Source organism: Caretta caretta, chromosome 1, assembly GCF_965140235.1.
Source record: "Caretta caretta isolate rCarCar2 chromosome 1, rCarCar1.hap1, whole genome shotgun sequence".
Classification (NCBI taxonomy): domain Eukaryota; kingdom Metazoa; phylum Chordata; order Testudines; family Cheloniidae; genus Caretta; species Caretta caretta.
In genome coordinates this window covers 15,782,596-15,808,787 of record NC_134206.1, presented here as the reverse complement: position 1 = coordinate 15,808,787, position 26,192 = coordinate 15,782,596, and the positions used below count along the sequence as shown (strand labels likewise).

The window sequence follows — 26,192 nt, the reverse complement described above, 5'->3', positions numbered from 1 at the left end:
TTTTTGTCTCCACAAAATTACTTTATTATATTGTGAATAATCACAAAGCATTACAATGTCTTAAAGAAAAAAAAAAAGACACAGAAGGTATTTACCAGCCCTTCATAAGACTCATTTAGCTAGCGGCTACCATGAGATTACAAGAGTAAATCTTGCAGTCTTCAATTGGATTGTCACATTGGGTATTAAATTTACCACAGTGGTGCAAAGGCAGTAACTTCTACAGCCTGTATATTATCCCCCTAACATTTCATCTAAGTACAGAACTATAAAATTAAACAAATATATAATTTTAAAAATTAAGTTTTCTGCCAGCAGAAAAATTCTCTTAAAAAGGCAGGATCTGTTAGGAAAGAAAAAACCCCAAACCAACCCAAGCCCATGGTGTTATTACTATTTGTTCATCATTTCCCTCCTGATTTTATAGAATCACATCCCGTCTAAGACAATATTGTTGCCTTTTAAGAAAAATCTTGCAAAACCAAATGGCGAGCCGAGCATTTAAAAGGCTCAGTGAAGGGGAAAAAAGATTTTTAAAGTATTTAATTTCAATGATAAGAGGAAAAAAAAAGGAGGACGACTTGTGGCACCTTACAGACTAACAAATTTATTTGGGCATAAGCTTTCGTGGGCTAAAACCCACTTCATCAGATGCATGCAGTGGAAAATACAAAAGGAAGAGACACACTCACACACACAGAGAATATGAAAATATGGGTGTTGTCATACCAACTGTAACGAGACCAATCTGTTTTGGTCTCGTTACAGTTGGTATGACAACACCCATATTTTCATATTCTCTGTGTGTGTGAGTGTGTCTCTTCCTTTTGTATTTTCCACTGCATGCATCTGATGAAGTGGGTTTTAGCCCACGAAAGCTTATGCCCAAATAAATTTGTTAGTCTGTAAGGTGCCACAAGTATTCCTCGGTTTTTTTGCTGATACAGACTAACAAGGCTACCACAATGATAAGAGACAGGAAAAAGACATTGGAGAAGCTACTTGGAAATCCAAGGCCAGGTCCTAGCTGGTGTAGGTCAGTGTATTGCACCAGCTGGGAATCTGTCCCTTCCAAGACAGTAACAGGCTTTGATTTGCTCAAAAGTTTTCTACCATCACCACAGATAGCTGGTGTGGGGCAGTGTAATTTCAGTTTGCAAAATATTCTCGAAGATGTAGCTGGGAAGATATAGCTCTTTCTGGATTCCATGGATGATACGGCAGTGTCTTTGATTCAGAATGCAAGCTGTTCCACCATGAAGTGTACTCTATTTCCCCCCCTCCTCCTCTGACAGATTGGAATCTACTCAACAATTACATATGTGATCAGATGTACCTTAACCTACTTCTTATGGTCGTCTTCCCACACCCACTTCTTGAGGATAGTGCATTTACGCCCGATCCCCTGCAGAATCTGCTAGTGTACTCCCTGCCTTTCACATTTTCCTTCTTGTCTACAGCCACCATCGGTGCCTGGCTACAGAATGGGCCAGATTCTAATAACTGTTACACTGATTCAAGTCAGACTTCATTTAACTCAGGGGTCGTGTGCACAACTATTTGCACTGGTTTAAGATAATCCGGTGCAAACTCCTATGTGGACACACAGATTCTGGTTTAAGAGTGGCTTATTGCTGTTTAGTTTAAACCTGTTCCTGATGGACTTAAACTAAGCTGAAAAAAACCTGGTTTAAACCAGAAAAAAAAAAAAAAAAAAAAGAAGAGCATCCACACAGCTTTTTGCATGGGCTCAGCTAAACTGGTTTAAAAAGAAAAATAATTCCTTTAGTGAAACTGGGGCAGCTCTGTGCATAGACAAGCTCTTCGACTCGTGCAGCTGAGAGCAGATTCTGCCCATGCTGTCTCCCTCTGCCCCCCCCATACCAAGGAAGAGTGCGCCAGATTCAGGCCTGGGGTAAACAAATGACTCCGCCCAGGCTGAGTTTCTCTGGGGACATGGCTCAAAGTTCCCCATTGAATTCACAGAGCAGGAGCTTGGTTCCCTTGTAGCATCTTCCCCACCCCCCCCCATTTCTTCGAGCTGCGCGTCTCGCTCCCTTACCGCCAGTTCTCATGTGTTGTTTCCCCCTCGCTGCCTGCGGCGTCTGCCGCTCCCACTCCCTTTGCTCGTGCTTGGTTTTCCCTCTGCCAAATTCAGCATGCAGGCAATTGAGTAAAGCCGACACAAACTGCTCTGTGCTCCCAAGACTTCAGTTAGCTGCCAAGAAGCCAAGCATGAGAGTGGAAAGAATGACACAGAGCAGCAGGCCCCGGAAAGGATCCTTTCCCACACAGGCAAGCATGCTACTACCTTGTTCTATTAAACAGCGGGGTGTCAATAGCCCCAGGCTTTGGGGTGGGAGTGTTCTCCCTCCTCCCCCCCACACTGTCTGGCCTGAAATTGCATTAAACAGCACAGCTGCGTCACACACGTTCTTATTAGGCCAGGGAAGTCAGAGAGGAAACAGCTTCTTCTCAGTCCCATAGGCTTACTCTTGGTTTGATAAGGTTATCAAGATAAGGAGCTTCATCAAGCATTCTTTAAATGCCCAAGAAAGGGAGGGAGTTTTTAATTTAGTTTACATGTGCTTTCCCTTTCACCGCTCACTCTAATTTACCCTGCTGGAGCCTGAGTCCCAGACAACCTGCCCTTATCGCAAGCGGGCTCTGTTCAGCCACATGCACAGCAACCGGGTCCATGGAAACAGCCTTCAGTCCTTCGAATGGCACAGCGCGGAGTCTGAACACTTGCTAAGGTTCAACACATCTGCCTCAGAAGGCCCCTGGGATTTCCAGCGGAGGATCTAATGCAATCCTGTGCGGAAAGGATCGGTGAGGTGAGGTGGGGAAAAATGGTCCCCAAGTACCAAGAGTTCATTGCACTTTTATGCACACAGCAGCCAAGCATTAGAAACACCCTGTACTCAGGTTTGCTTAGTATGGTTTCTTCAGTCTGAAAGAGCATGACAATGAGCAGGGCACTGCTAATGAAGGCAACATCTGGAAGGCACTTCTTGGGAGAAAAAAAGAATAGATAAAGCATGGATTTGTAAGCAAATGACTGTGGTGTTAACACATTTTGGTGCATGCTGTAGACAGGGCTACCTTTGCTCCTGCAAATAAGCCTGGGCCAAATGCATTTGCTCCCCAGATATTCTGCCCTTCCTTAGAAATTCAAAACAGCAACCCCACTTGGTCCTCATTCACAGCGAACTCTGTTTGGGGCTGCCATGCTGCACTTATCACTTGCAAATGCTTGCAGGAATCAAGAGGCAACAGCTGACGTGTGGCAGAAAACGGTGGGCAGTAATACGGAATTTAAAGACACACACCGTCAAGTATTGGCATAGACAAACGTATAAATTATTAACAAAATGATTTACGAAAGGCACGCGGCAGGTCATTTCAGTCCAGGTAGCTGTACAATCTCCCTCAGTGCTTTCCCCTCCACCTACATCATGAGACATAGGACGCTGCTGCTACCGACCCATGGCTGTCATGACAACGGAGGACCTCTTTTTTGGTCAGCCCGATTTGTTGGTGATACTGTCCTTCCTTGGTCACCTTAAGACACTGTACATTCTTCCCCAAGGTAATGCTTTTGATGGTAGGTAAGTATTTCAGCACAGTCTTTGGCAAGAAGGAAACACTTGTACTGGACAGGTTGAGCTCTTGCAAGGAGCTTAGACCGAAGACTACTTCGGCACTGAACAACTTAAGGTTGGGGTTGCCGGATAAATCGAGTACCTGGAGGTTGGGTAGTTCTTTGAAGCTGTACGGAGAGATCTCTCTAAAGCCACGTAAGCTGCTGAGAGATAAATGAATTAAATCCTTCAGTTCCACGAAAGCTCCTTTCTCAATCTTGGCCAGAGGGTTCCCATCGAGATTTAAGTATCGCAGGGGAATCCCTTGGAGGTTTGGTACAGTCTTCAGTCTGTTTCCAGACAGATTTAAGCTCTGGATGTTGGGGATGTTTTTGTCATGGTGTCTCGTGACTGCGCTTATCATGTTGTTGGACAGATCCACGTTAATGGGTTTCCCTTGACCTTTGGAAGCAAAGACATCTAACGTTATATCCAGGAGGTTGTTGTTGCTCAAATCTATGTCCCCCAGGGGTGAACTGGGGAAGCATTCATCTGGAAGGACTGCCAAAGAGTTATGACTCAGATCCAAGGATTCCAGATACCTGAGCCTGGAGAAGGTTGTGGAAGAGATCTTAGCAATTTTATTATAGCTCAAATCAAGGCTCACCAAGGTGGTATAACCAGGGCCAGTCAGCATTGACTCATTGATGGTTTCCAGTTTGTTTGAGGACAGATCCAAATAGGAAGTATCCAGAGGGATAGGGACAGGAACAATGTGTGAGCCTATTCCACTGCAATCCACCTTGGTCAAGCTAAAGCTGTCAAAGAGACCAAAACTCTCCACTTCACAGTGGCATCCTGGGGAGCAGGTTTTGGTAGTACCAATACAAAGAAAGAGAAGCAGCAGGCTGAACCAGGCTGACAGAGGCATTGCTGAACCTGAAAGACAAGAGGAGGAGAGAATTAGAGTGAATCTGAAGCACCGTAGACAAACTAACACAAACTTTAAACCGTGCCGAAGATAGTTTAACAATTTGAACTGCATAATCACATCACCAGTATGCCTCCAAAGACCGGGACAGATGTTCTTGTCAGTGCACGGAACAATCCCATGATACCGGACACTACTCAATAGTGAAAGTATCTGACTGCATTAGAGATCAGGTATTTGCCACTGCGGGTATCTGGACTGAAGCAGCAATGTGAAGTATGTGCTCCTAATGTACTGGATTGTCACACATTCAAATAAATGCAGAAAGGTAGCCAGGGGCATGTCCTACACTAGACTTTTCCCCTCTAAATGTCCCCATTGTAACCGCTCTAGTGCGTAGCCAGTGACTGCTGGCATTTGGACCACTTATCTAGGCTGGCTCTGAACGGGGTTAGACAACATGACAATTAAGATGCCACCAGTGCCTTGTCTACTGTATTCCTACCACTGCTACCACCAGTGGGAGATTAAGGGGAAAAATCTCACTTAGACTTGGCCTATGCAAGTACCCCAGAGTCAGTACTCAGTTTGGAAATTTGGGATTGCCTGGAAGAGCTATAGGTGCTCTGATGCAAGATCTGTCCTTGCTGCATCTCCAGCAGTTTAAGCTGAACCAAACAGGAGGCTCCTCTCCTATTACGGTTCAAACACTATGGGCTGGTCAACACTGTAAACGTACATCAGTATAGGAATGTCTCTCATGGGTGTGAAACCTAACCCCCAGTGTAGACAGCGCCAGGTCGATGGAAGAGTTCTTCTGTCAGCCTAGCTACTGGGAGGTGGATTCCTACAGCGACAGAAAAACTCCTCCTGTCTCCGTAGTAAGTGTCTGCACTGAAGCATTACAGCGGTGCTGCTGTAGCATTTTTGGCGTAGCCATGGCCTGGTTCTTTATGGGGGTTTAATAAGCTGCAGCTCAGATGCACACATCAAAGGCATGGTCCAATGGTTGGGGCACTAGTCGGGAACTTGAGAGACCTGGGTTCAATTCCCCACTCTGCCACAGAATTCCTAGGTCACCTTGATAAGTCACTTAATTTCGCCACGCTTTAGTTCCCCATCTGTCACATGGGGACAATAGCGCTTCCCTGTTTCACAGGGGTACTGAGAGGATAAATGCAATACTGACTGGGAGGTACTCAGATAGATAATTACCGTAGCACCGAGGCAAGTGAAGAGGCATAATGAGCACTGGATCTTCACAGGCAAACGTAATGGGTCCAACTCGCTACATTGTGCCTCTCAGAGCCAGCAAGGCCCAATGCATCCAAGGGGCTCAGGGAAGGAGTGGACCTAGAGGGTGGGCATGTCAAGTTTCTGCTGCCAGCCCTCCCTTGGGTATTCTGACGGGTGGGAGAGAAGCTTTAAACAGGAGGAGTTCTGTGTGCAGGGGCCATTGAGAGGAAATGCTGAATCCTTGCTCTTTTCCGGCCAGCGCTATGCCCCGTGGCCCACTGCATGAGGGGTGGTGGTCAATGCACCGCCTGGCTTCCTGGCCAGCTGTCCCTTGGCCTGGGTTCATGCTGTGGTTGAATCTGGACTGTGAGAAGACTTGAGCATTCAGAAAGCGACTCATGCAGATGCCCAGGAATGCTTTCAAGGTGCAACAATCCTAGCTCGCCTAGCTACACAGAGCCCTCAGTTACAGCACTTTGTGCTTCGGCAGCTGTCTGCTTCGCCACCAACCACTGAATTTTCCAGCTTGGGAAATAAATCTGCATCAATCCAAAAGCCTGGGAAAACAAAGTCCTCTTGGCCAAGAGCCAGACTTGCACAAGTCTGAGTTCTCACCCATCAGTCCCCCCCAGACAGCTTTGACAATTGGGCCTCAAATCTGGTTTTGAAGGGCCCCTTCAAGGAACCAGGGGATGGGTCACTCTTCTTAACCTGACTGCCAACAAGGGCACCCCGTGCGATGGGTAGACACTCACTTCAAAATGCCTATGGGGACAAGCCACTCATTTCACATAGGCCACTGGACAGCCATCAGGTAACTACGTGCAACAGCTGTTGGTCTGGATTAGGATTCTAACCAGGGACCTAGCAGTGAAGCCCTCTGCAGCTCTTCCCCTGCTTCTCCATCACACCAAGCTTGCCATCTTCACAGCTGAAGGATGAAGGGAGCCAGGAGGCTTGTCCCTGTTTCACAGGACTTGCCAGGTCTTTCTGTTACTGTATCTGTTAACCAGAACGGTAGTAGCTACAGCGACGTGGTTTCCAGAAAGAGCTGATTAAAAGCTTTAGCTACACACCTCTGGGGATTATAAAACGGAGCATGCGGCAGTCATGTCCCAGCAGTTAGAAGGGCTGATTATTCCTATTGTTTCCCCGCGTCATTGCCTGGAATCACAAGTCCCATGCCTGCTCTCTCCTTACACCCTTCCGAGAAGGATTTCAGGAGATCTGCAACAGCAACGTGTCCCCCAAAACAACGCTCTACCTACATTGTAGCGATTCTGTTCCTCACTCCTTTATACCCTCCCCCCACAGATTAAAGTGTCAGATACTATTTTTCAAGACTTTGCTTTTATCTCAGCTACCCATGGTTTCGGCCTTTACGGTCTCTGGTGCATGCCCCTATCACCTCTTCTTTCGCTGGCTAATAAAAGGCAACACTCTTGTGTAGTGTCATCTTTGCCACTTGACCTTTGATCCTTCCTCTGTGCCGTCTCTGCAGGCTAGGAACCTTTTGCCAGCCATTTCCTAGAAGTTCACACCTACTTGCATCTTCTCCCAGGTCAGTTCCTCTCCCTTGTCAATGGCTCTTTGCTAATTCACATCAGAGTCTGGGAGACCCATTGTGAATTACTTGCCAATTTGCAAAACGCATTCAGAGAAGAAAGGAAGATGCCTCACAAAATATGATCTGACCAGACATCTACTATTATCTGTCTGGCAGTAGCACATAGGAGCCCCCAATCATGGCCGTGGACCCCGACCTCCTTCTGTGATAGATGCTGTTCAAACAGAACAAGAAGACAGTCCCTGCCCTATAGAGCTTACAATCTAAGTAAAAAGAAAAGGAGTACTTGTAGCACCTTAGAGATTAACCAATTTATTTGAGCATGAGCTTTCATGAGCTACAGCTCACTTCATCAGATGCATCTGATGAAGTGAGTTGTAGCTCACGAAAGCTCATGCTCAAATAAATTGGTTAGTCTCTAAGGTGCCACAAGTACTCCTTTTCTTTTTGCGAATACAGACTAACACGGCTGTTACTCTGAAACCAAGCTAAGTAAATAAGCATTTCTGATTGTATGATAGAGAAATGGGGTGTAACCCATTTCTGTAGAAATCATGGCATCCTAGGAAGATGAACCCTGGTTACAGCATTGTGCTATTTAACGTTTGCTGAGAGGGGAGACCACTATTTTTGGGTAAAATGAATGAACTGCACTTTCTACCTTCCCTATGGTCTTGGCAAAATTAGAAACGTTGTATCAACAGAGATACACCCATCAGTTATATTCATTTGGTGTATTCGAGTCCTCTATCCCACCCCCCAAACCCATCAGCTATTCCTGCTTGATTCTTCAATGGGAAAGAGCCTACCAAGTGGTCTCTTCTTCTAAAGCCTGACCCAACTCCTGGGGGAAAAAAAAAAAAAAAAAAAGAGTCCCATTAACTTCAATGGGGGCTGAATCAGACAGACCCCAGGTCAAAATGCCCAATATGACTTTTAAGACACATGATGAAATCCTAGCCCCATGGAAGGCAGCGGTAAACCTTCCATTAACTTCAGTGAGTCCAGGACTTCACCCCACGAATCTAAGTCTCCTCTCACACTAGCAAGAATCAGGAGCAGCTCCGTTGAAATCACTAGAGTTACAGAGCTTTAAAGGAGTGGAGGATCAGACCCAGTGCTAGACTTCAATAACCAGAAGATCAATATCTTCTGCAGTGTGTGTGTGGAAATTCCCTTCCTGCCCAACTTCAGAAACAACTGAGGGAAGGGAACAGACAAGATGACCAAACAGGTGTTTCAGTGCCAATAGCCATGACTCACGAATTCTTTTACCCCTCAGTAGGAAGTTGGAGCTAACCAGGTGCCGATGCGTCCATGTACAAGGCACAGCTGAGCAGAGCTATTTACACTACAATTACAGTTTCTGACTAGCCAAGGGAGCAATAACCTATGTCAGTGCTGCTCTGGATCTTCTCTCTCTCTCTCATTGGGTCTCTTAATTGCCTTGCAAACAGGATGTACTTTTTCTCTCTCTCTCATTACAACAAGGCAAGGACTCCATTAGAGAACAGCATGAAACGTTCAAGAGTGGCAACAAGCGAGGTTGCTTAAGTCTTATTTGTTCTGTCTCCTATTGAAGCTAACAGGTTGTCCGTCATCTGACCCAAGAAAAACCCTCTTCATTGTTAGGCAGTTATAAATTATCCAGGTACATTCAGTTTTTATTCTAGGCTAGAGAAGTCCATAGTGCATTTTTAAGGGGGGGGAGGGAGAGAGGGAATGCGTTCAGCATGTATTAAACCCACATCAAAATGCCTTTGGCCTCCTGCCTACAAGCCGTACTGCTAAATTACAGATATGTTCACACCGGGCCAAATCCTACTTGCCCCTATGCCTGCAGCAGCTGCTAATGCAGCGGGAAAGTCACTGGGCAAAGCTCTGCAGCCTTCAGTTTGCCCCAAGAGTATTGCTCAACTCTTGCCTTTGGTGTGGAATTTTCCTCAATGTAAACAGACCCCCTGGGACAAATCCTGACCTCCTTGACACCTGCCTAATCTGGAGCAAGTCCAATGACTTCAGTGGGAGCTGCTGGATGCTCAGAACTTAAGAAAACATCAGGTCTAAGTCAGAGCGTGGGCGCCTAAAGCTAAACTCCAGTTTTCTTGAAGTCTTGGCCTCTGTTTCTAGAAAGAAAAACCAAAGAAATCTAGTAGCAAACGCCCCAGTGATTCTCCATGTTAGTCACATAACTCTTGTTGAGCCTCGTCAGAAGGCAGCGTGGCCAACTATTTAGGGCACTGAACTGAACTCAGGAGATCTGGCTTTTAATCCTGGCTCTACCTCTGACCTGCTGGGTGACCTTGGGCAAGTCACTTTCCCCTCTGTGCTTCAGTTTCTCCTCCCACCGTTTGTCTAGCGCATCTATTTATACTGCAAGCTCTTTGGGGTAAGGACTCTCCCTTACTATATATTTGCAAAGTGCAGAACACAGCTGGATTCTGGTCTACTGTAATACAAAACAGCCATTGTCTGGAAGGCTTCTGGAGGCACTTTATTTAAAAAAGCCTCAGAAGGCAGAGCAGTGGACAGATATGCAAATAGGCCCAGCCCAGACAGACCACAGGCTCTGTTCCTACTCAGTCACACCCCTCTGCCCCACTGACTTCAACAGGATCCTACATGAGCTCGCCTGGATCATGTGGCAGGATCGGGGCCTGTACTTGCACTGGGGGTTCCTGTGAAAAATGTAAAACCAATCAGCCAACCCACCCTGTGATAGATAAAAAAAATTAAAAAGTTGAGGGCAGAAAAGGGTGGAGAGTAAGCACTGAATAGAGCAATGTTGCAAAGCCACACTTTGGGGGGGGAGGAAGGGAGGCAAACAAAATGACTATTTTCTGTGAACACACAGTCTTAACCTATAATCAAGGCTTCTCTCATTACCTTCCAAGCTGGCAGGTAGACATGTTGGCACCACTATACCCTGGATTCGGAGCTACTCCTTCTTGGACAGCACTACCCCTTGGCATGCATCTACCACAGCCGCATGAGAAACACGGACCTCTCAGGCCTGTGTGGTCCCTGCTATGTGAAAAGCAGGCTGGCCGGACACAACGAGGCTATCTCTAGAAGCAGTGACTACCACCAACCTGGAAATGTCATCTGGATGGATTTTCCAGCTCTCTCCATGAGGGCAGTGTTCAAGCACACTGAAAACCAGAAAAATATATACACAGCTATAGGATGGGACTTTTGAAAGCTCTACCCATAGTGCTCTGCCGTAGGTCAGGATCACTCCATTCTGCAGACTGGAAAACTGAGGCTCATAGAGGTTCAATTCTCCATTAGCAAAGCACGTGCTTAAGCACTTTGCTGATTTGGGGCTTACGTGACTGGCAGATTTAGGCTTTCCCAATTCTCTGGGTAAACCGCAGGATTATGGACTTTTTAAACACTGACAAAAAAGGACTTACTCAGGATGTCTGTCCCTGTAATTCAGACATAGCCACTTACTTTCCTGGCAGGAACATGGGTTTGGGAGGAGGGGTTTGGTTTTTTTTAGCACGATATTTCCACAGAAAGGGGGACCAGGATGTTATTCTGGCCTGTGCATTACCCAAAAAACAACTAACTGCAAAGCCTTTATAACCAACAGAAAGAGCACAGCCTGAACGATCAGACACCAGGCTGGGTTTGCAGAGGTGGCAAGTTGGAAAAAAAAAAAACAAAAAATTCTACTTGACAACTAAGCAAGCTGCACACAGATGTCAGTGGGAATAAATCCCACAGGCTGGGAAGAAAAGCGATTGCTAGTTATTTCTGAGGCACTGAGTTAAAGCGGAGAGGGGAGCCCCATCAGATAAATCAAGAACTCCTCCGAGGGGATTTTAATTGAGTCACTTTTCAGGCAATAACCGCTTTGTAAAGCTCTTTTTATTTTCTAAAAACGCTCCCATCGCTTGCCAAGTTTTAATGGACTCCTGGGTTTCCTGTCCTGATTAATACAGCTGCCTGCCTTTAGTCAGGCTACACAACTACGTGCAAGATCGCCACAGCTATTGCTTTCCAATCGGGGCCATTAAGAAACACTCTCTTGAAGCATCATTCGGGCTTGAAGATTTGACTGCCAAAGCCAGTGCTGCAAGTTTCACACACAAGTGTGAACAGACAGCAAAAAAGGAACTGGCTGAACTAGCTTAAAAGCAGAGACTGTTAAGCCCTAAAAGAAAACAAAAAACAAAAAAACAAAAAAAAAAATCTTTGAAGATAAAAGAAACTTTGCATCTGTCTCCTGAAAGGGCTTCCTCTCTAGAAATGTGAGAGGATACAACTCAGGAGAGGCATGGTATTTATTCTTGTATCAGTTCAAGTTAAAGCTTTTTTCTTACTATTTCATGACAACTAGGATAGCCCGTCCCTAAAATAATAGGCGCAGGTGGCTCAATACAGAATGGTAGCTGGATCTAGGGAGGAGCATGTGTGAAAGACTTACCAGGGAAGCAACAGAAAGTGGTTACCTTGGGAAGATGATGAAAAGGCCACTGATGTTTCCAAGTCACAGATACTTAGAGGTAAGGAGCAGGACAAGGATACAATGATTTAAAATGTGATCCCGACCTTGTAATTGGATCCATGCAGAGCTTTACTGAAGGCAATGGACCCTTTGCAGCACTCTGGCAGTGCATAGGAGCCTTAAAGTGCGGGCCATTTATACCCAGGGTAATGCCCTTTTATCCTGCCAATGTGCTGTAGAGGGGCCTGGGCATAAAATGAGAACCAGGTTCATGGGGTCTGCCTGCATTGTTCAGAACAGAAGATCAGGGGGAGTCCGTATTTATAAATGTGTCTCTATTACATGGCTCTGGGTATGGAGGAAGCTACAGACAATTCAAAAAATAAAATACAAGCGCCACACCCTTTAAACCTGACTCTTCATTAGTGGGACTGGAAAAACAATGCAATCCCATTGAACCCTAAGGGGTTCCTCCAGATTTACACCACTGACAGTAAGAGGAGAATCAGTCCCTTAACTCTAGCAATCTGTGCTGGCTTTAAGAGCCTTCTATCCAGATTCTTTGCATCAGTCACCTCATCTGTGATAAGCTATCAGAGATGGGTTTATCTGCGTGAAGTGCAACGCAGCTTAGATAGCGGATACATCCCAAATTACAAAGCAGGGGGATGTGTGAAATTCTCTTCTGTCTAGCATTGCCGGGTTTCCTCTACTGCCGTAACAGAGCGATAGGGTGGGAGAGAGGAACAGCACTTGGAACCCATGTGGTGCCCCTCTACTGCTAAAGCGTCCTCGGAGACATGAATAGGAACTGAAATCATTCCTAAAACCCCTTCTGCTTCGTCTCCCTGCTCACTCGGTGAACGAGAATTGAATGCTGAGGCTGAAACATTTTTCTATGAATTATGTTCTGCTTTAATGAGATCCAATAACGTATGTAAAAAAAACACCCACTTTGCTTTCAGCCACCATCACCACCACCATAGAGGGAGTCATTAACAAGTAATTAACCCAACGGCACATGGAAGCCACATTGCCGGGGGCATCCAAGGATAATCAACTTAAAATAGAAACCATATATATACACACACACAAATCACTTCCTTACCTTCCTTACATGCATTTATTTTGCTATACTAGAGGGAGGGGGGAGTATTTAGAAAAAGATGTCCCAGGCCAGCTCTTCAGCTGGTTTAAGTGGCATAGCCCTACTGACGTCACTGAGAAAGCACAGATGATCTAGGAATTGGAGCTCAGGACTTGGAGTCTGCTTGGCCACGGACTCCCTGTGTGACCTTGGGCTACTTACTTAGTCAGTCTGAGCCTCTGTTCCCCATCTGTATAATGGGGACAGCAGCATTTCCACCGTAGAGAAGATAAGTGCATTAGAGATTGGGAGGTGCTCAGATACTGGGGTAAGTGGAGCCACCGAAAGGTACCGAAGATGGACAGATGCTGATTTACACCAGTTGAGACTCTATGTGCAATGCAACCCTCTTTGCCAGTTACCTGCCTCCGTGCCGGACCAGTGTGAATCATTGCCACTGGCTGCTACACTTGAAATTCTAACAAACAGAAGCTTGGAAAGGAGGATGCCAGGGGAATTATATTACTCAGAATATGGAGCCTCTGGGAGCTGTCAGGCTGAATTTAGCTCAGAGTTTAACCCCAACTCAGCTGTATGTAGCCAGCAAACGGTATCGCTGCAAGAGTGCAACCTGCAAGTTTAGAGCAGGAGAGCCACCGTGTGCGCTGGTCAAGTTAACTGGTGCAAATCCCAGCTTTTCTTGTCTACATTGTAAGTCTGTACAGATGCACCTACACAGGTTGCTGGCTGCCAGTGGCAACATCCCAAGTATAGGCTTGGATGCCCACCAGAAGATGAGTTTGGTGGTCTCAATCCAATTCCCACAGGCCGTCCGTTAGCCGTCTCAGCAAAGGTACCAAGGAGTGAATGGGCCATGCCCAAGAGGCAGTTCCTCCAAACAAGCACGCCCCAGCAGAGCAGTGGGGGAAGGGAACCTTGTACCGTCACTATACATAGCTCAAGACTTCAATCTCCACAGCTGTCCCCCTCACAAGCACACCACCGCTTACATACAAGGAATACCTACACTCGGGGCACATGTCACCCTGCCTCAGTGCAGGGGGACAGACTAGATGACCACTTGAGGTCCCTTCCTGTTCTATATCTCCATGACTCTATACACACAGATGTCTATGCTAGACAATAACACTCCACAAAGCTTTACCTAAGGACGCAGGGAATTGAGAACGGGAGGGGAAGAAGGCAAGGCTGACACACTCAGTCCTGACTTTTCTGAGAGATCAGAGTTACTCCCTTTTGTCAGTTACAGATGCAGAGTTATATCCGTGCCGAACAGCTATTAACCAACACATTGCTCCCAGGATAGTTAATTAATAGATCTATTATAGGTGGAGGGACAGATGACAATAGCAAGAGCAAAGCCAGGCAAGGAGGGAGGTAAAATATCACCATTTCAAGCTAAAAAGCCTGAATGCAGAGTGGACACGTGGGGTTAATTAAGTCAGAGGCCCGTGCCTCCATCCCATTCTCCAGCCTGACCATTATTTGCTTTTGGAGGCATATTTGGTTTCCTGGGCTCTGAAGAAACATCCTCCTTTTAAGAAAGAAGAAATTCAAACGGCTTTTCCTGCCCTCCCAGCAAAAAGTTTACTTTAAACAGGGATTTTATTTTGATTGTTCTCAACCCTGGTCTGCCTTGCGACACCTTTAATAATTTACGAGGCAAACATTTAAACAAGTGGGAGTTTATTCAAGTTGCGCAATTTGCCTCTCCCGGGAGCTTTTATAAGGAAGTGGAGGTGCAGTTTGGATCTAACAAGAGGAAAACCTGCGTGGACACGTACTGGCACAGACATTCCAACCAATTCATACTTGGAACTGAAACAGGATGGATTTGGTGTCTGCTACGCTGAGAATTACACTTCTCACAGGGCCAAACCCTGCACCAAGACCGTAGTCAGTGGCCAAAAGTCCACGGACTCCAACGCCTGCAAGATTTGACTAGACGGGCAGCAGACGACAAGCTCCTGGAAGAACACAGGCACAGTAGGAAAGAAATCATGACATCTGTCTGGCATGCCACAAAGACAGCCCCCTGTCCACTCAGTGAAGCCTCCATGTTATATAGTTTTACTGAGGACCAAAGTTGCCTGCAACTGTTCAGAAAATGTTTAAAAGTATCATCTTGGTCCCTGGCCTTAGGTGGAGTGCTCAGAACAGGCATTTACCGAAAGGAAATGAGGCATTCAAAGTCATCCTCCCACAGCTGTTAAGGGGAGGGAAAGACAAGTGGCATGAGAGGTCTCCGGGCGCTCTGGCAGCCCTGCCGCACAATTAAGGAGATACATTATAGGGCTTGCCAACAAGTGGTGGGTGCAATTACAGGTCACCAAGGACAGGTTAGGATTTGGCTGCCGTTCTCAATGGATTTAGTGTTCCTGTCTTCACCCACTGATCCTGATCAGCAAGCAGAGCAGCACAGCCTCCTCCCTACCTCACTTCCTGCCTCCAGGGATCTGGAGAGGCCATCCCTGCAGAGTTAACTGCCATGGGTGGGGTGGGAATTGTGTGACGGCATCAGAGGACTAGTGGCCCTCAAGTGGAACTACCCAGTGTCCTCACTCCTGTTAGCAGCTGGCAAATTGTGCTAACGCGAGCTGTAGCTTATACCCCCCTATTCCCATCCCCGATGGGCCAGCCAACTGGAATTTAAAGCACCATGCACAAAGTCTTAACTCAAGTGTGATGGACAACACTGGAGTAAACCCTTGAGTTAACTCTGCTGTGACGACAACCTCTAAGGCAGCATGGTCTGGTAGACAGGGCACTGCACCAACACTCGGGAAACCTGGGTTCTATTCTCAGCTCTACCCCTGGCTGACCGTAGGTAATTTACTTCACCTGTCTGTTCCTTTCTTTCGCCCTTTGTCCACCTTGTCTATTTCCCCTGTAAGCACTTCAGGGAAGGTTCTGCTTTTTCCTATATGTACGCAGTGCTGCCTAGCACAATGGAGGCCTCATCTCAGTTGGGGATACTTAAAACCAGTAAAAGAACACACAAACAAACCCCAGACAGACTAAAAATCAATGTACTTCTTCAGAAGCGAGAAGGCCTGCACGCAGATCTGCCCGAAAATAAAAGGTGCAAATTACCACCCAGTTGTTCTGATGCAAGTTGATGTGTAGAGAAGCCCTTCAGAGTTGCAGGAAATCATAAAATGTAAGCGGATCCGTCTAGGGAGAGGGTGTTCAGGCCCCTTTTACAATCACGTCCTCCTTAGGGAGACAAAAGCCATTCAGCTTTATGGCTTTCTCATTGTGAGAAAGCTTGTCAAGGAAACCCTCTTGATCACAGCAGTGTGAGCACTTAAGGCCAGTGGTAAACTGTTCCCTTGCATCATGTGGGGGGGAGTGGATGGGGCCAGTTAATCACCAACAGCCTTTCATTGCCACACACTATCCCTGAGGCCCGGAGCCAGCAGGATTTCAAAAGGGATTGCGGGTTTGTACGGGCAAGAAGGATATCCCCAACAGTAAATGTTAAAAATATGTAAGCGTTTTGGAAGGGCTATAAGCCATCCTGCATCAGGACTTAAGCCAGTCTCTAGTTATTCAGGGTTCAGAGGTAACGCTAAGGACAGGCTAGCCAAGAATGACTACTGCAGGGCTTCTTGCACCTTCATTTGAAACACCTGTTATTGGCTGCTGTTGGTGAGAGGACTAACGGCTTCACTGCTCTGAGCTAGTCTGGTTGCTCCTATGTAACAAAACAGTCTCAAGATATGAAGCAAAGAGAGCGCAAGCAGGGTGCTTGGTCTACGTTGGGAAATTATCCCGGTTCCAGCTATCGAAAGCTAGAACAGTCTGGCGAGGTCAGTAATCTGCCCTGCGTCATATAGTGAGTCTGTCTGTGGCAGAGGCTGGAATTAAACCCAAGTCTCCTGAGTCCCAGTCAAGTGCCTTAGCCGCAGGGTATGGAAAGGAGAGGTAAGTAGGTCTGTTTGGTTTTTAAACAGCCTGTTTTCCTCTGCTCCTTCTCCCACTGCTTTATATGGTTCTATTTAAACCCTACATGAGGCTTCCCGCACCTAGCTACCCAAATGCACTTGGTGCCAGTCTAATCACTCATTACGACTGCACCTCTCTGTAGCACTCCAGTTTCCAGAGACATGATATAATCTGGGTGGAATGCACTTGGTTTTATAATATGCTGCTTGTGTCTCAGAGCTGCAAGGCGAGTGCTGAGCGTTAAGAGGTGGGGAAAACCCAACCAATGCTGCTACTGCACCATCCGCCTTTGCAGAGATCTACTACTCAGACGTAGAACACTGGTTCAATCTCTGGGTTGACCTCTACCGGGAGCTGCTCGACTGTGTCGCCTCATGCAATGAAGTAGCAAAGGAAAACCCAAGCCACAGCTGGATTCCACCGTGCCTTCGGTCACTCACACAGCCCACAGGGCAGGGCCCAGGGTTCAAAACCTGAAAGCAAAGCCAATGAAGGAATAAATAGGATAGAGAGCACCTCAGTGTCTAAGAATTCACAGATAGTGTCATGGCTTCAACAGCACCCCCTCTGAAACCCGCTGCTCTAAGGAAAGCTCCCGCCGCTTACGAGACCTAGCAATTAACAGGGCTGACGACGCCCCACAAGTCATAGTACAGACACAGCCCCCTGAGGTGCACATCAGGATTATCTCCCTCCCCGCCCCGCCCTCTGACTACAGAGGGAGGCATTTTCTATACTATAGCAAGGGATCTCATGTGAACGGCCACTGGGCAGCTCCCAGGCATTTCCTATGGCTCCCCACCCAGAATGTGTTGCAAACCAAGCAGCAATGGTGGGGTCAGGGACACTTGAAATATTCCCCACCTTAAGAAGTGGCCCACTGGACTAAAACATTGAAAGTTGCTGCCTCCTGGTGGTATGAAGCATAACAGCAACATGTGCCTAAATGAGATGCAGTCAACAGCATCCAGCCTGTTGGATGCTACTAATGAACGATGGCTTATATCTATATAGGGCCTTTTCACGTGCCCCCCCAAAAAAGGGGTGAACTGACTGTTGATGTGTAGCACCAGGAGACCCCTTCTTGCATAGCCTCCCACCCGAATGCAGACGCATCTGGAATGCAGCATGGCCAGTGTTTAATAGCACACCATAACGCTGCGTATGTTTTAGGAGAGGAAGAGAAGAATGTTGTATCCAGCTGAAACTGCATGAAGACCTGTGGGAGGCAGAAAGGAATTAACCCTGGAATCCTGCAAATGAATTCGAGTGGATAACATCTCTGATCTTGCAGAAAGTGACATGAGATCTTAGAGGGACACAGCATTATGTCTCATTCAAAAGGCACCCTCCCCTGCTACCCCCCACAGCATCATGCTGGGGGTACTGATCCAATGAGGACTTGGGGGAGGGGGATACAGTGCTCTGCATTCCCCCTTCCCCATACCAGGAGCTGCCTGCTCCTCACATCTTTAGTGCTACACAACAAAGAGATTGCAACCCTACTCTCTTGAGCTGAAATTTCTGGTGCCCTTCAGGACTGCCACAACCAGACTAGGTTTTTGCTGTTATTGGTGAATAATCTCTTTGTGGCATGGAGAAAAGGAGTACTTGTGGCACCTTAGAGACTAACCAATTTATTTGAGCATGAGCTTTCGTGAGCTACAGCTCACTTCATCGGATGCATCCGATGAAGTGAGCTGTAGCTCACGAAAGCTCATGCTCAAATAAATTGGTTAGTCTCTAAGGTGCCACAAGTACTCCTTTTCTTTTTGCGAATACAGACTAACACGGCTGTTACTCTGAAACCTGTCTTTGTGGCATGGGGCACTCAAAGTGCAGCTGCAGATCCTCCATAGGAGGAGGGCATAAATACACTCCCGGCTATCATTGCTGCTAACAGCACAGCTGTAAATGAAAGGCTCCCAAAAATTCTCACAAACACTACTATCCTGAGTAACGAACACTAACAAAATCCCAGGTTTTACGGCATGGCTGGTGGTGCCTGGTGGAATACCAATGATGCCATGCAGCTGGCTTGTCTGGAGCAAGCTGCCTATGCCCCATGAGCTGCACTGAGCAGGTTTTATAAAACATTCATTCTGGAAAGTTTAGCTGGCCTTTTTTTTTTTTTTTTTTGGCCAGTGATGACCAAGGCTTAATCTGCAGGTTACTGGCTTTTTGCTCACGCTGCATATCTTGTCTATTCCAGCCAACTTGAAACAGTGAGAGGAAAGATGGTCCAGATGTCAGGGCACTTGGGAGACCTGGGTTCAAGTCCCCAGTCTACCACAGACTTCCAGTGTGACCTTGGGCAAGTCACTTCATCTCTTTGTGTCTCCATTCCCTAGCTGTACAACAGGAATAACAGCACTGCCCTACCTCACAGGGATGTTAGGATGATAAATCAATTTAAAGACAAACCCAAGAGTCTGAGGTTCTCAGATACTACAGCAATTTGGGCCATGTAAATACCAAAGGTTACGTCCACACAGCCAGTGGCAGCAAGTCACTGGAGCTCAGACTTTGAAACTCAACCCCCTCCCAAGGTTTCACAGGCTAAGACGCAACTTCTTTAAAGCACAAGCCTACGTCTGTCAACCCGGGCTGGGAGGCGAGCAGCCGGGGGCTGTGTAGTCATCCCCGAAGATGCTTTGAAAGCTAAAAACCTGGTACAAGCCAAGCAAGAAAACGTAGTTAAATAAAAATAAATAAATAAGAGAACCATGTCAGTTTTAAGGGCGTTAAACCTCTCGCGTTGGTCATTGTGGATAGGAGTCTTATACAGCCTTTCCCATCCACAGATCCCAAAGCACTTTGCAAAGGAAGCAGCATTATTCCCATGGCAAACCCAGGGAGCCGACCTGTGCTCTCAGACACGCACGGGAGTGAATGATTGATACTAGTGTAACCAGAGGAGGAGTCCTGATTTTCTGAAGTACCAATGCCCTGCTCCTACTGGCATCACCCCACCCCTGCCAGCGTGGCCCTGCACATACAGTGCCAGAAGAGCGCTCCCCACGTTCTGGCCCCACTACACCATTGAGTGCACCAGGGCACCGTTTGCCTCATTCCTTGTATTGGGCCCCAGTTCAGACCAGCACATAAGCACACATTTAAGAGAGTTAAGCACATGCTTAAGTCCCACTGACTTAAGTGGGATCCACGCACATTAAGCGCCCTTCTGAAACAGGGATGCTTCCCTGAATCGGGGCCCAGGAGCCTGCATTAAGGGTATGCTTCCATGACCAAGGGACAGCGGTTTCCTTATGGTGACCCCTATGAGGACGCAGGGTTTTCGGAGACCCTCCCCGCACCGCTCCAGCACTGGGGCCTATCAGTGATGGGAGCCCTCCGCCTAGCCTAGCTGCTGGCACCTTCGACTACGAAGCGGCTAACTCTGCTCAGAGCAGCTCCAGATGTCACGGCGGTACGAATGGCGTTGGCTGGTCTGCCCTAGTGCTCTGCCACGGGCCTGGCCCCAGCACAGCAGTCACCACAAGGGCTGGCGGCAGTTCTCCCACCAGTCTCGACGCCGCACAGAAAGGCTCCCCTAAAAGAAGTGGTGAAAACCTCGCTACCTGGGACGCTCCAGCGATATATACACTGTCGGGGGCAAATCCTGCACTGCCGGAGGCTAGCCATAGACTGTGGCCCACAAGAAATTTTCCCATCTCAGCAGCTATGGCTTTGTGCATGTTGGGAACAAGCTCCCGTGGTTACCACGGCCCCTGTCCTCCCCCACCCCACATAGTTTGTCACACTCACTTGGTGCCTCTCGTCTTGACTGTCAGCTCTTTGGATCAGGGACCACGTCTTTGAATGTACCTGAGCAGTGGCTAACCCAACAGGGTCCCAATCGGAGCCTTCAGGCCCTACCACACTACAGAAGATAAGAAATGGTCTTTAAATGGAAACTCTGCATTAAGCTGGTTCCAGCAAGATCAGTTGCTGACCCACTTGAGATCAGACCACACTGGCTGGCCACCGGGTAGAGAGCCACATTTTACAATACATGTGAGAACCCTTGAAGGCCAGAGCGAGTCAGCAATCGTTTTAGCTGGAGCCCTGCTTAACAATGGCCATAGATAGCGGTCGGAAGGCCAGTGGAGTGCAGAGGCCTGACACAAAGACCACTCTGGGTGGTAACCCAACAGTTGAGAAGCATGGACCCAGAGGATCGAGGCCTGCAGGTCCTCGCCCAAAAAAAGCAGACCACTGTACTGAACTAGCCAGCGTTTCCACAACAGGGACAAATCGGAATCATTCATCTGTGGGTCATAGGCCCTATTCTGCCAACAACTCTTGAGATGCTCCTGGAGCTCAGGTGGCTGTGATTCTGTCAGCAGGCATCCCATATTCTCTGTTGCAAACTCTGGGAGGGCTACGCTGTGTGGAATAATGACCGCCAAGAAGTTCCTAGACGGACCCCATCTAATAATAACAGTAACAAACCCATGGCTAATGGTGGCGACTGCAGCATGCTTTGAAGAGGACTGTTTCTCGGTTAGCTATGCACTTCCCCCCCGCAGCCTAGAAACAGGAGGCTGCTCTGTCTGAAGGGTAGCGACTAAGAGAGAGGGAAAGGAGAAGAGTCAGTTAGAGATGTCAACACAGATAGAGGATACAAAAAGGAGAACCAACAAGAACCCGCAAGCTCCACCACCAAGTATTACATACAGCCACATTCCTGGCCCAACGGTCAGCTAGGTTTCATCAACTAACCACGGCCCCAACAGTCAGATTTCAGCCTGGCTTGAGTGGCACTGGGAGCAAGTTCCAGAACAATAAATGTCATTCAGTTCCGAGTTTGCAAAGGATGCCTGGTTTTGTTTTTCCTGCCTCTTTCGCGTGCAAGCTGCGGAGGGAAAAACCTTTAGAGCAGAAGTAGTAAGTGGAGGCAGCTCCCATTCAAAAAAAGAGAATCATCACCAGGCTAACGCATGTATGGCATTCAGCTGCCTTTGTTTTTTTACTCTGTTTAATTCATTAATCTTGGTGCCAAGGTTTAAAATAAAAATGGGTTGGTTTGGCCAAGGTTTATCTTCTCCCCCACAATCTCAACCTTTGGAAGTTTCTTTTGTTTGCCTGCCAAAACGCTAGCTCTGGGAAGCACCACACAGAACACCCCTGTTCCTCTCTGATCCTGGACTCGTCTCCAGCCTTCAGAAACTCACGCAGTCAGTAGGGCTGGTGTAAAAGGAATTATTGTCTCATAAAGCAAGAGACCCATCCCCACACTCTCAGGCTCTTCATCCCCCCCACCCCCAACCAGCTGACTAGCAAGGAGGAGGGAGAAGAGCCTGAAAGAGGAAAGGGAACAGTTAGGGATAGAGTGAAAACTCTAAACCTCCTGAAAACTCAAATCTCACTCTTAGCTTTTCACGCTGAGTGGAGATGCACTTCACATCCACATTGCAGGCACTGGTTCAAAATTTTAAGGCCCCTTCCTGGGCTGCCTAATTCACGGGCCTCCTTTCTCTCACCTCTCTTCCCAATCATTCAGCACTCGCTTTTTCTCTGCATCCCCTCCTGCTCTCTGTTGATGCAAGAGCTTGCTCCTCCGCAGCTCCTGCAGTCTGGAGCCCTTCCTGTATTTCCTCATCACACCAAGGCCTTATCAGGATTTCTCAAGTGACCAGCACCACCTTAGGCACACTCCATATGATCTTCTCCCTCCTCAGCATCTGGTCATCTCTCTCCAGTCTCCTATAGCGTTCCACTATATTCATTCACCATCCCAGGCATTCAGAACAATTTTGCGTACTTGACACCATTACTGCCTGCTGCCCTGTGTGCTTGGTAATTCTGCAAGGCGTATGGAGTACAGTTTGCAAGGATGCCATGGATATAGAATTGCATTGTACAGTCTTGAGAACATAATTGGTATTTAATATAACCATTGATGCCTCTCTCTCACACATACTCTTCCTGCTCCTCACCACTTATCAAACCCCTCCCAGGAGCACGCATGTGCACACACACACAGCTACCACATTCAAGACACTATAAAACAAGATTTGGGAATTCTCAGGGGGTCTTTAGGAGGCTTGGACTCCAAGAGGTGACCTGGGTTCAATACCTGGTTCTGCCACCGACTCCCTGTATGACTTTGGGCAAGACACTTAATCTGTACCTTGGTTCCCCACATCACCATCTCTAAAATGGGGATAATAATGCTTCCTTTGTCTGACACGTCTGTTTAGACTGTGAGCTCTTCGGGGCAGGGATTGTTTCTCCCTGTGTAGCTTTACAGGGCTTAGCAGCATAGAGTCCCTAGCAGAGATCAGAGGTCCAGGTGATAGTGTAATACAAATAAAGAACAGGGATATTGGAGATTAAAGCTAAACCAACCCTTACAGAGCTAGGGTCCTCTCCACACCCTCGGGTACTGGGGTGCAGGAGGACAGGCTTACGTTACAAACTCTTAGAAAGAGGTTTTGACGATCATGCCCTCTCCAATCATATTAGCATCTAGTGGGACAAGAAGGCATTGCTGGCAGAGTCAGAGCGGCATCTTTAGAAGGTTGCACAGCTACGGTGCATTTTGTTCATATCTTCTACCCAGGCATTTTCAACGCTCACCATCACTGTGAGATCTGTAGCGTCTTGAAATACTAGTGCTGGTTCTATGGCAGTAACTCCTAGATTGTGATTTGAATGTCATCACAGTGCTCAGCTTTGTACAGTGCAGAGAGCAGTGTCCAGAAAGAGGAGCTTTCTAATGTAACTCGGGCGAATGCTGTATACAGGGTAGCACGATGTGATTATAGCTGATGTCTGGGAAAATCTTCCAGCTCAAGAACTCCAGCTCCCCAGCCCATGCTGACAAACCAGGAGTTAGTCTGACTGTACTTGTCTTAACCACTGGAGAAGTTACATGGCTCATTTCTTCTTGCAACAATGGTTCTCAGTTTCATTCGCTACCATTCAATTACATTAGGATTTTGCCCCCAAGCTAAGAGCAATATGAATCGTCGATTATTGAGGGCAGGGGAGGAGGGGTACCCTGAACCCCTCCCATACCAGGAACAATCTTACCTATTTAGCATCTTCCCTTACAGAGGCCATCGTCTTTAGTTTTGCACAGTGCTTGCAATCAAGTTCGCAGTTCAAGATTTTCCAATCCAAGCCAGTAGGAGAAAGAGTGTTTTGTTCACAAGCAACCGACACGTGCTGCGGTCTAGCACATAAATACATTTACCATGAGCTACTGATGAAGGCATCACTAATAAAAGCTGCCCGATCCTCATGACTGGTTAAAAGTTAACAGGGCGTGTGTGCATTATCTAAGCTATTCCCTCTTCTTCTTGGGCGGGCTGCCTGCTTTTTTCGAGACGACAAATCCTCTCCTACTCCCCCCCCCCCCCCCTTCATCTTAATCCAGTTAGAGAGGCTTGGAACTCCGGGACTAGGAAGGCGGCATGCCCCGGATTCGAAACCAGACCATGAGATCAACTTTATCCTCCGCTGTGAGGCTTCAATCCTTCCAGCAGTTTGCAAGTCTGGGCTGATCCAGGCAGATGTTAACGAGGCAGTCACCTCTTAACCCTTGTGAGCCCTGCCTTCGCAGCGGCTTTTCCCTGCTGCCCCTTTCCTCCCCTCCCCCGTCTGCTCTCGTCTCCTTAATCAGATCGCTGCTCTCCAAAAGTTCCTTTAAAAATGTGTCTGGAGCACCACCGACCGCAGCCAGACAAGACAGCCTCCTTCCTCTCCCCCCCTTTCCCTGAAGCCTACGCCTATGGGGAGAGAGGGCTGGAAGCGGGGAATCAGGGTGTGAAATCAAAGCCCAGAATCTGGGCATGGGAGGCGGGCACTGATTGCAGCTGCTGATCAGATTACTTGCAACCGTGGCAATTTCAACTGCTCATCAGACGGCCCCCGTTCCGAGCGGGGAGACAAGAGCTTGGGAAGGGGAATACAAAGCAAAGCGAGAAGGGAAATCGCCACAAGAGACACATGCACGCCACACCATCTGCTCGGGGAAACGAGACAGACGCAAAGCTTTGCAAATCTTGGTCGGAAGTCAGGAAGCATGCAGATTTCCCAGGGAGCGAAATTGCCTCCAACTCACTTCAGGGCAGATTTCAGTCTTTGGAAACCAAACACTTCTACCCCCAGAACCTTATTTTATATCGAGACATCTTCCGTGTATAGACACAGCCAACTCTCGGCAGAGACTAAAAAAAATCCACAACCCCCAACCCCACTCCAGACCAAGCTCTCGCTCCTGGCTGAGAAGCGGCAGGGGGTGCTTATGTGCCAAACGCAATCCCAGCCCGGCGGCGGAGCGGACAGCAAACCGCCCGGCCCGAAGTTGAAGGCGATCACTGAACGATGGAGCAGGGAAGGGTTTGGCGACTCCGGTTTCCCTAGGAAATGGAGGGCGAGCCGGCTGCGTCCTCCCACCCCCCCGGGCCGGCGGGAGCTGGGGAGAGCCCGCTGGAGGGCCAGCCCGCCTTGCTCTGCAAGCGACCCCCGAGAGCGGCCGGAGTGGGGACCGCGCAGGGCAACCCCCGCCCGAGGCTGCCCGGCTCCCAGCTCAGCACAGCCCGAGGCAGGCGGGCGATCTCCCCAGCCGCCAGGCGCTGCAGACACACGGGCTGGAGCAGGGCGGCGGGGCAGCGCCCTGGCAGCACCGCCGGCTGCGGGGAGACGCGGAGAGCCACTCACCTTCCCCGCAGGGAGCGGCCCCCCTGGACCAGCACCTGGGCAGAGGCGGGGCGGGTGCGGGTCTGGCTGCTGGCGGGAGCGAGCGCTGCTTGCCCCGAGTCTCCCCGGCGCGCACGCCCCTTCCTATGCCTGTTCCGCCCGATCCCTGCACGCCCGATCCCGGCGCCCCCTCGCTCCCGCCCGCGCCGCTGCATGCTCACCCTCGCCGCCGCCTCCGGGCGGCAGCCCCACTTCCCGCTCCGGGGAGCGTCTCCAAAGTGCCCGGCTTCGCTCGGCGCGTCCAGCTCCCCGCCGCGCCAGCGAGGCGAAGCTCTGGCGCCCGGGAGCGTCTGCAGCGCGCGGCTTCGCTGCGCCCGGGCCGGAGGCGCTGCGCCTTTCGCCTCCGGGCTGTTCTTATGTTGGGAGGGGCGGGGGAGGGGTCTCAACAGATGGCTGCACGCTAGGGAACATCTGGGAGCGAAGGAGGCGGAGGCAGCTTGGTCTGACTTGTGCAACTTTAGCTCTTGCAGCCGCAGCACCAAAGTGGAGGTGCAGAAAATCCCTTCGCCTGTGACAGCGTCTCCCGTGGTGTTGGAAAATCCGAGGGGGCCAGACCCTGGTCATCTTCCTTCCCGTCACACCCACTGCTTCAGCCCCGGGGGGGCACGGTCTGATTTCAGTGGCGTCACCACCCCAGTTTGCCCGGAGAG

General features: G+C 48.5%; 1 protein-coding gene across 3 annotated transcripts; it reads right to left on the bottom strand.

The window, feature by feature from the left end:
- On the bottom strand, positions 1-25,880 carry TSKU (tsukushi, small leucine rich proteoglycan). 3 transcript variants are annotated; one of them, XM_048840127.2, is made up of 2 exons: positions 25,704-25,880; positions 1-4,523 (listed from the first exon to the last, which is right to left on the bottom strand). In XM_048840127.2, exon 2 carries the CDS (start codon positions 4,513-4,515, stop codon positions 3,457-3,459), a length of 1,059 nt encoding a protein of 352 aa, XP_048696084.1. In that variant the 5' UTR covers positions 4,516-4,523; positions 25,704-25,880; the 3' UTR covers positions 1-3,456. The 3 variants fall into 3 exon arrangements, with proteins under 3 accessions (XP_048696084.1, XP_048696094.1, XP_048696074.1); XM_048840137.2 differs by lacking the exon at positions 25,704-25,880 and adding an exon at positions 25,504-25,654; XM_048840117.2 differs by lacking the exon at positions 25,704-25,880 and adding an exon at positions 23,872-23,953.
- Between the last annotated feature and the right edge of the window lie 312 nt (positions 25,881-26,192).

Coding starts and splice junctions, on each gene's coding strand:
- TSKU (XM_048840127.2), bottom strand. CDS start 4,515: ATGCCTCTGTCAGCCTGGTTCAGCCTGCTGCTTCTCTTTCTTTGTATT.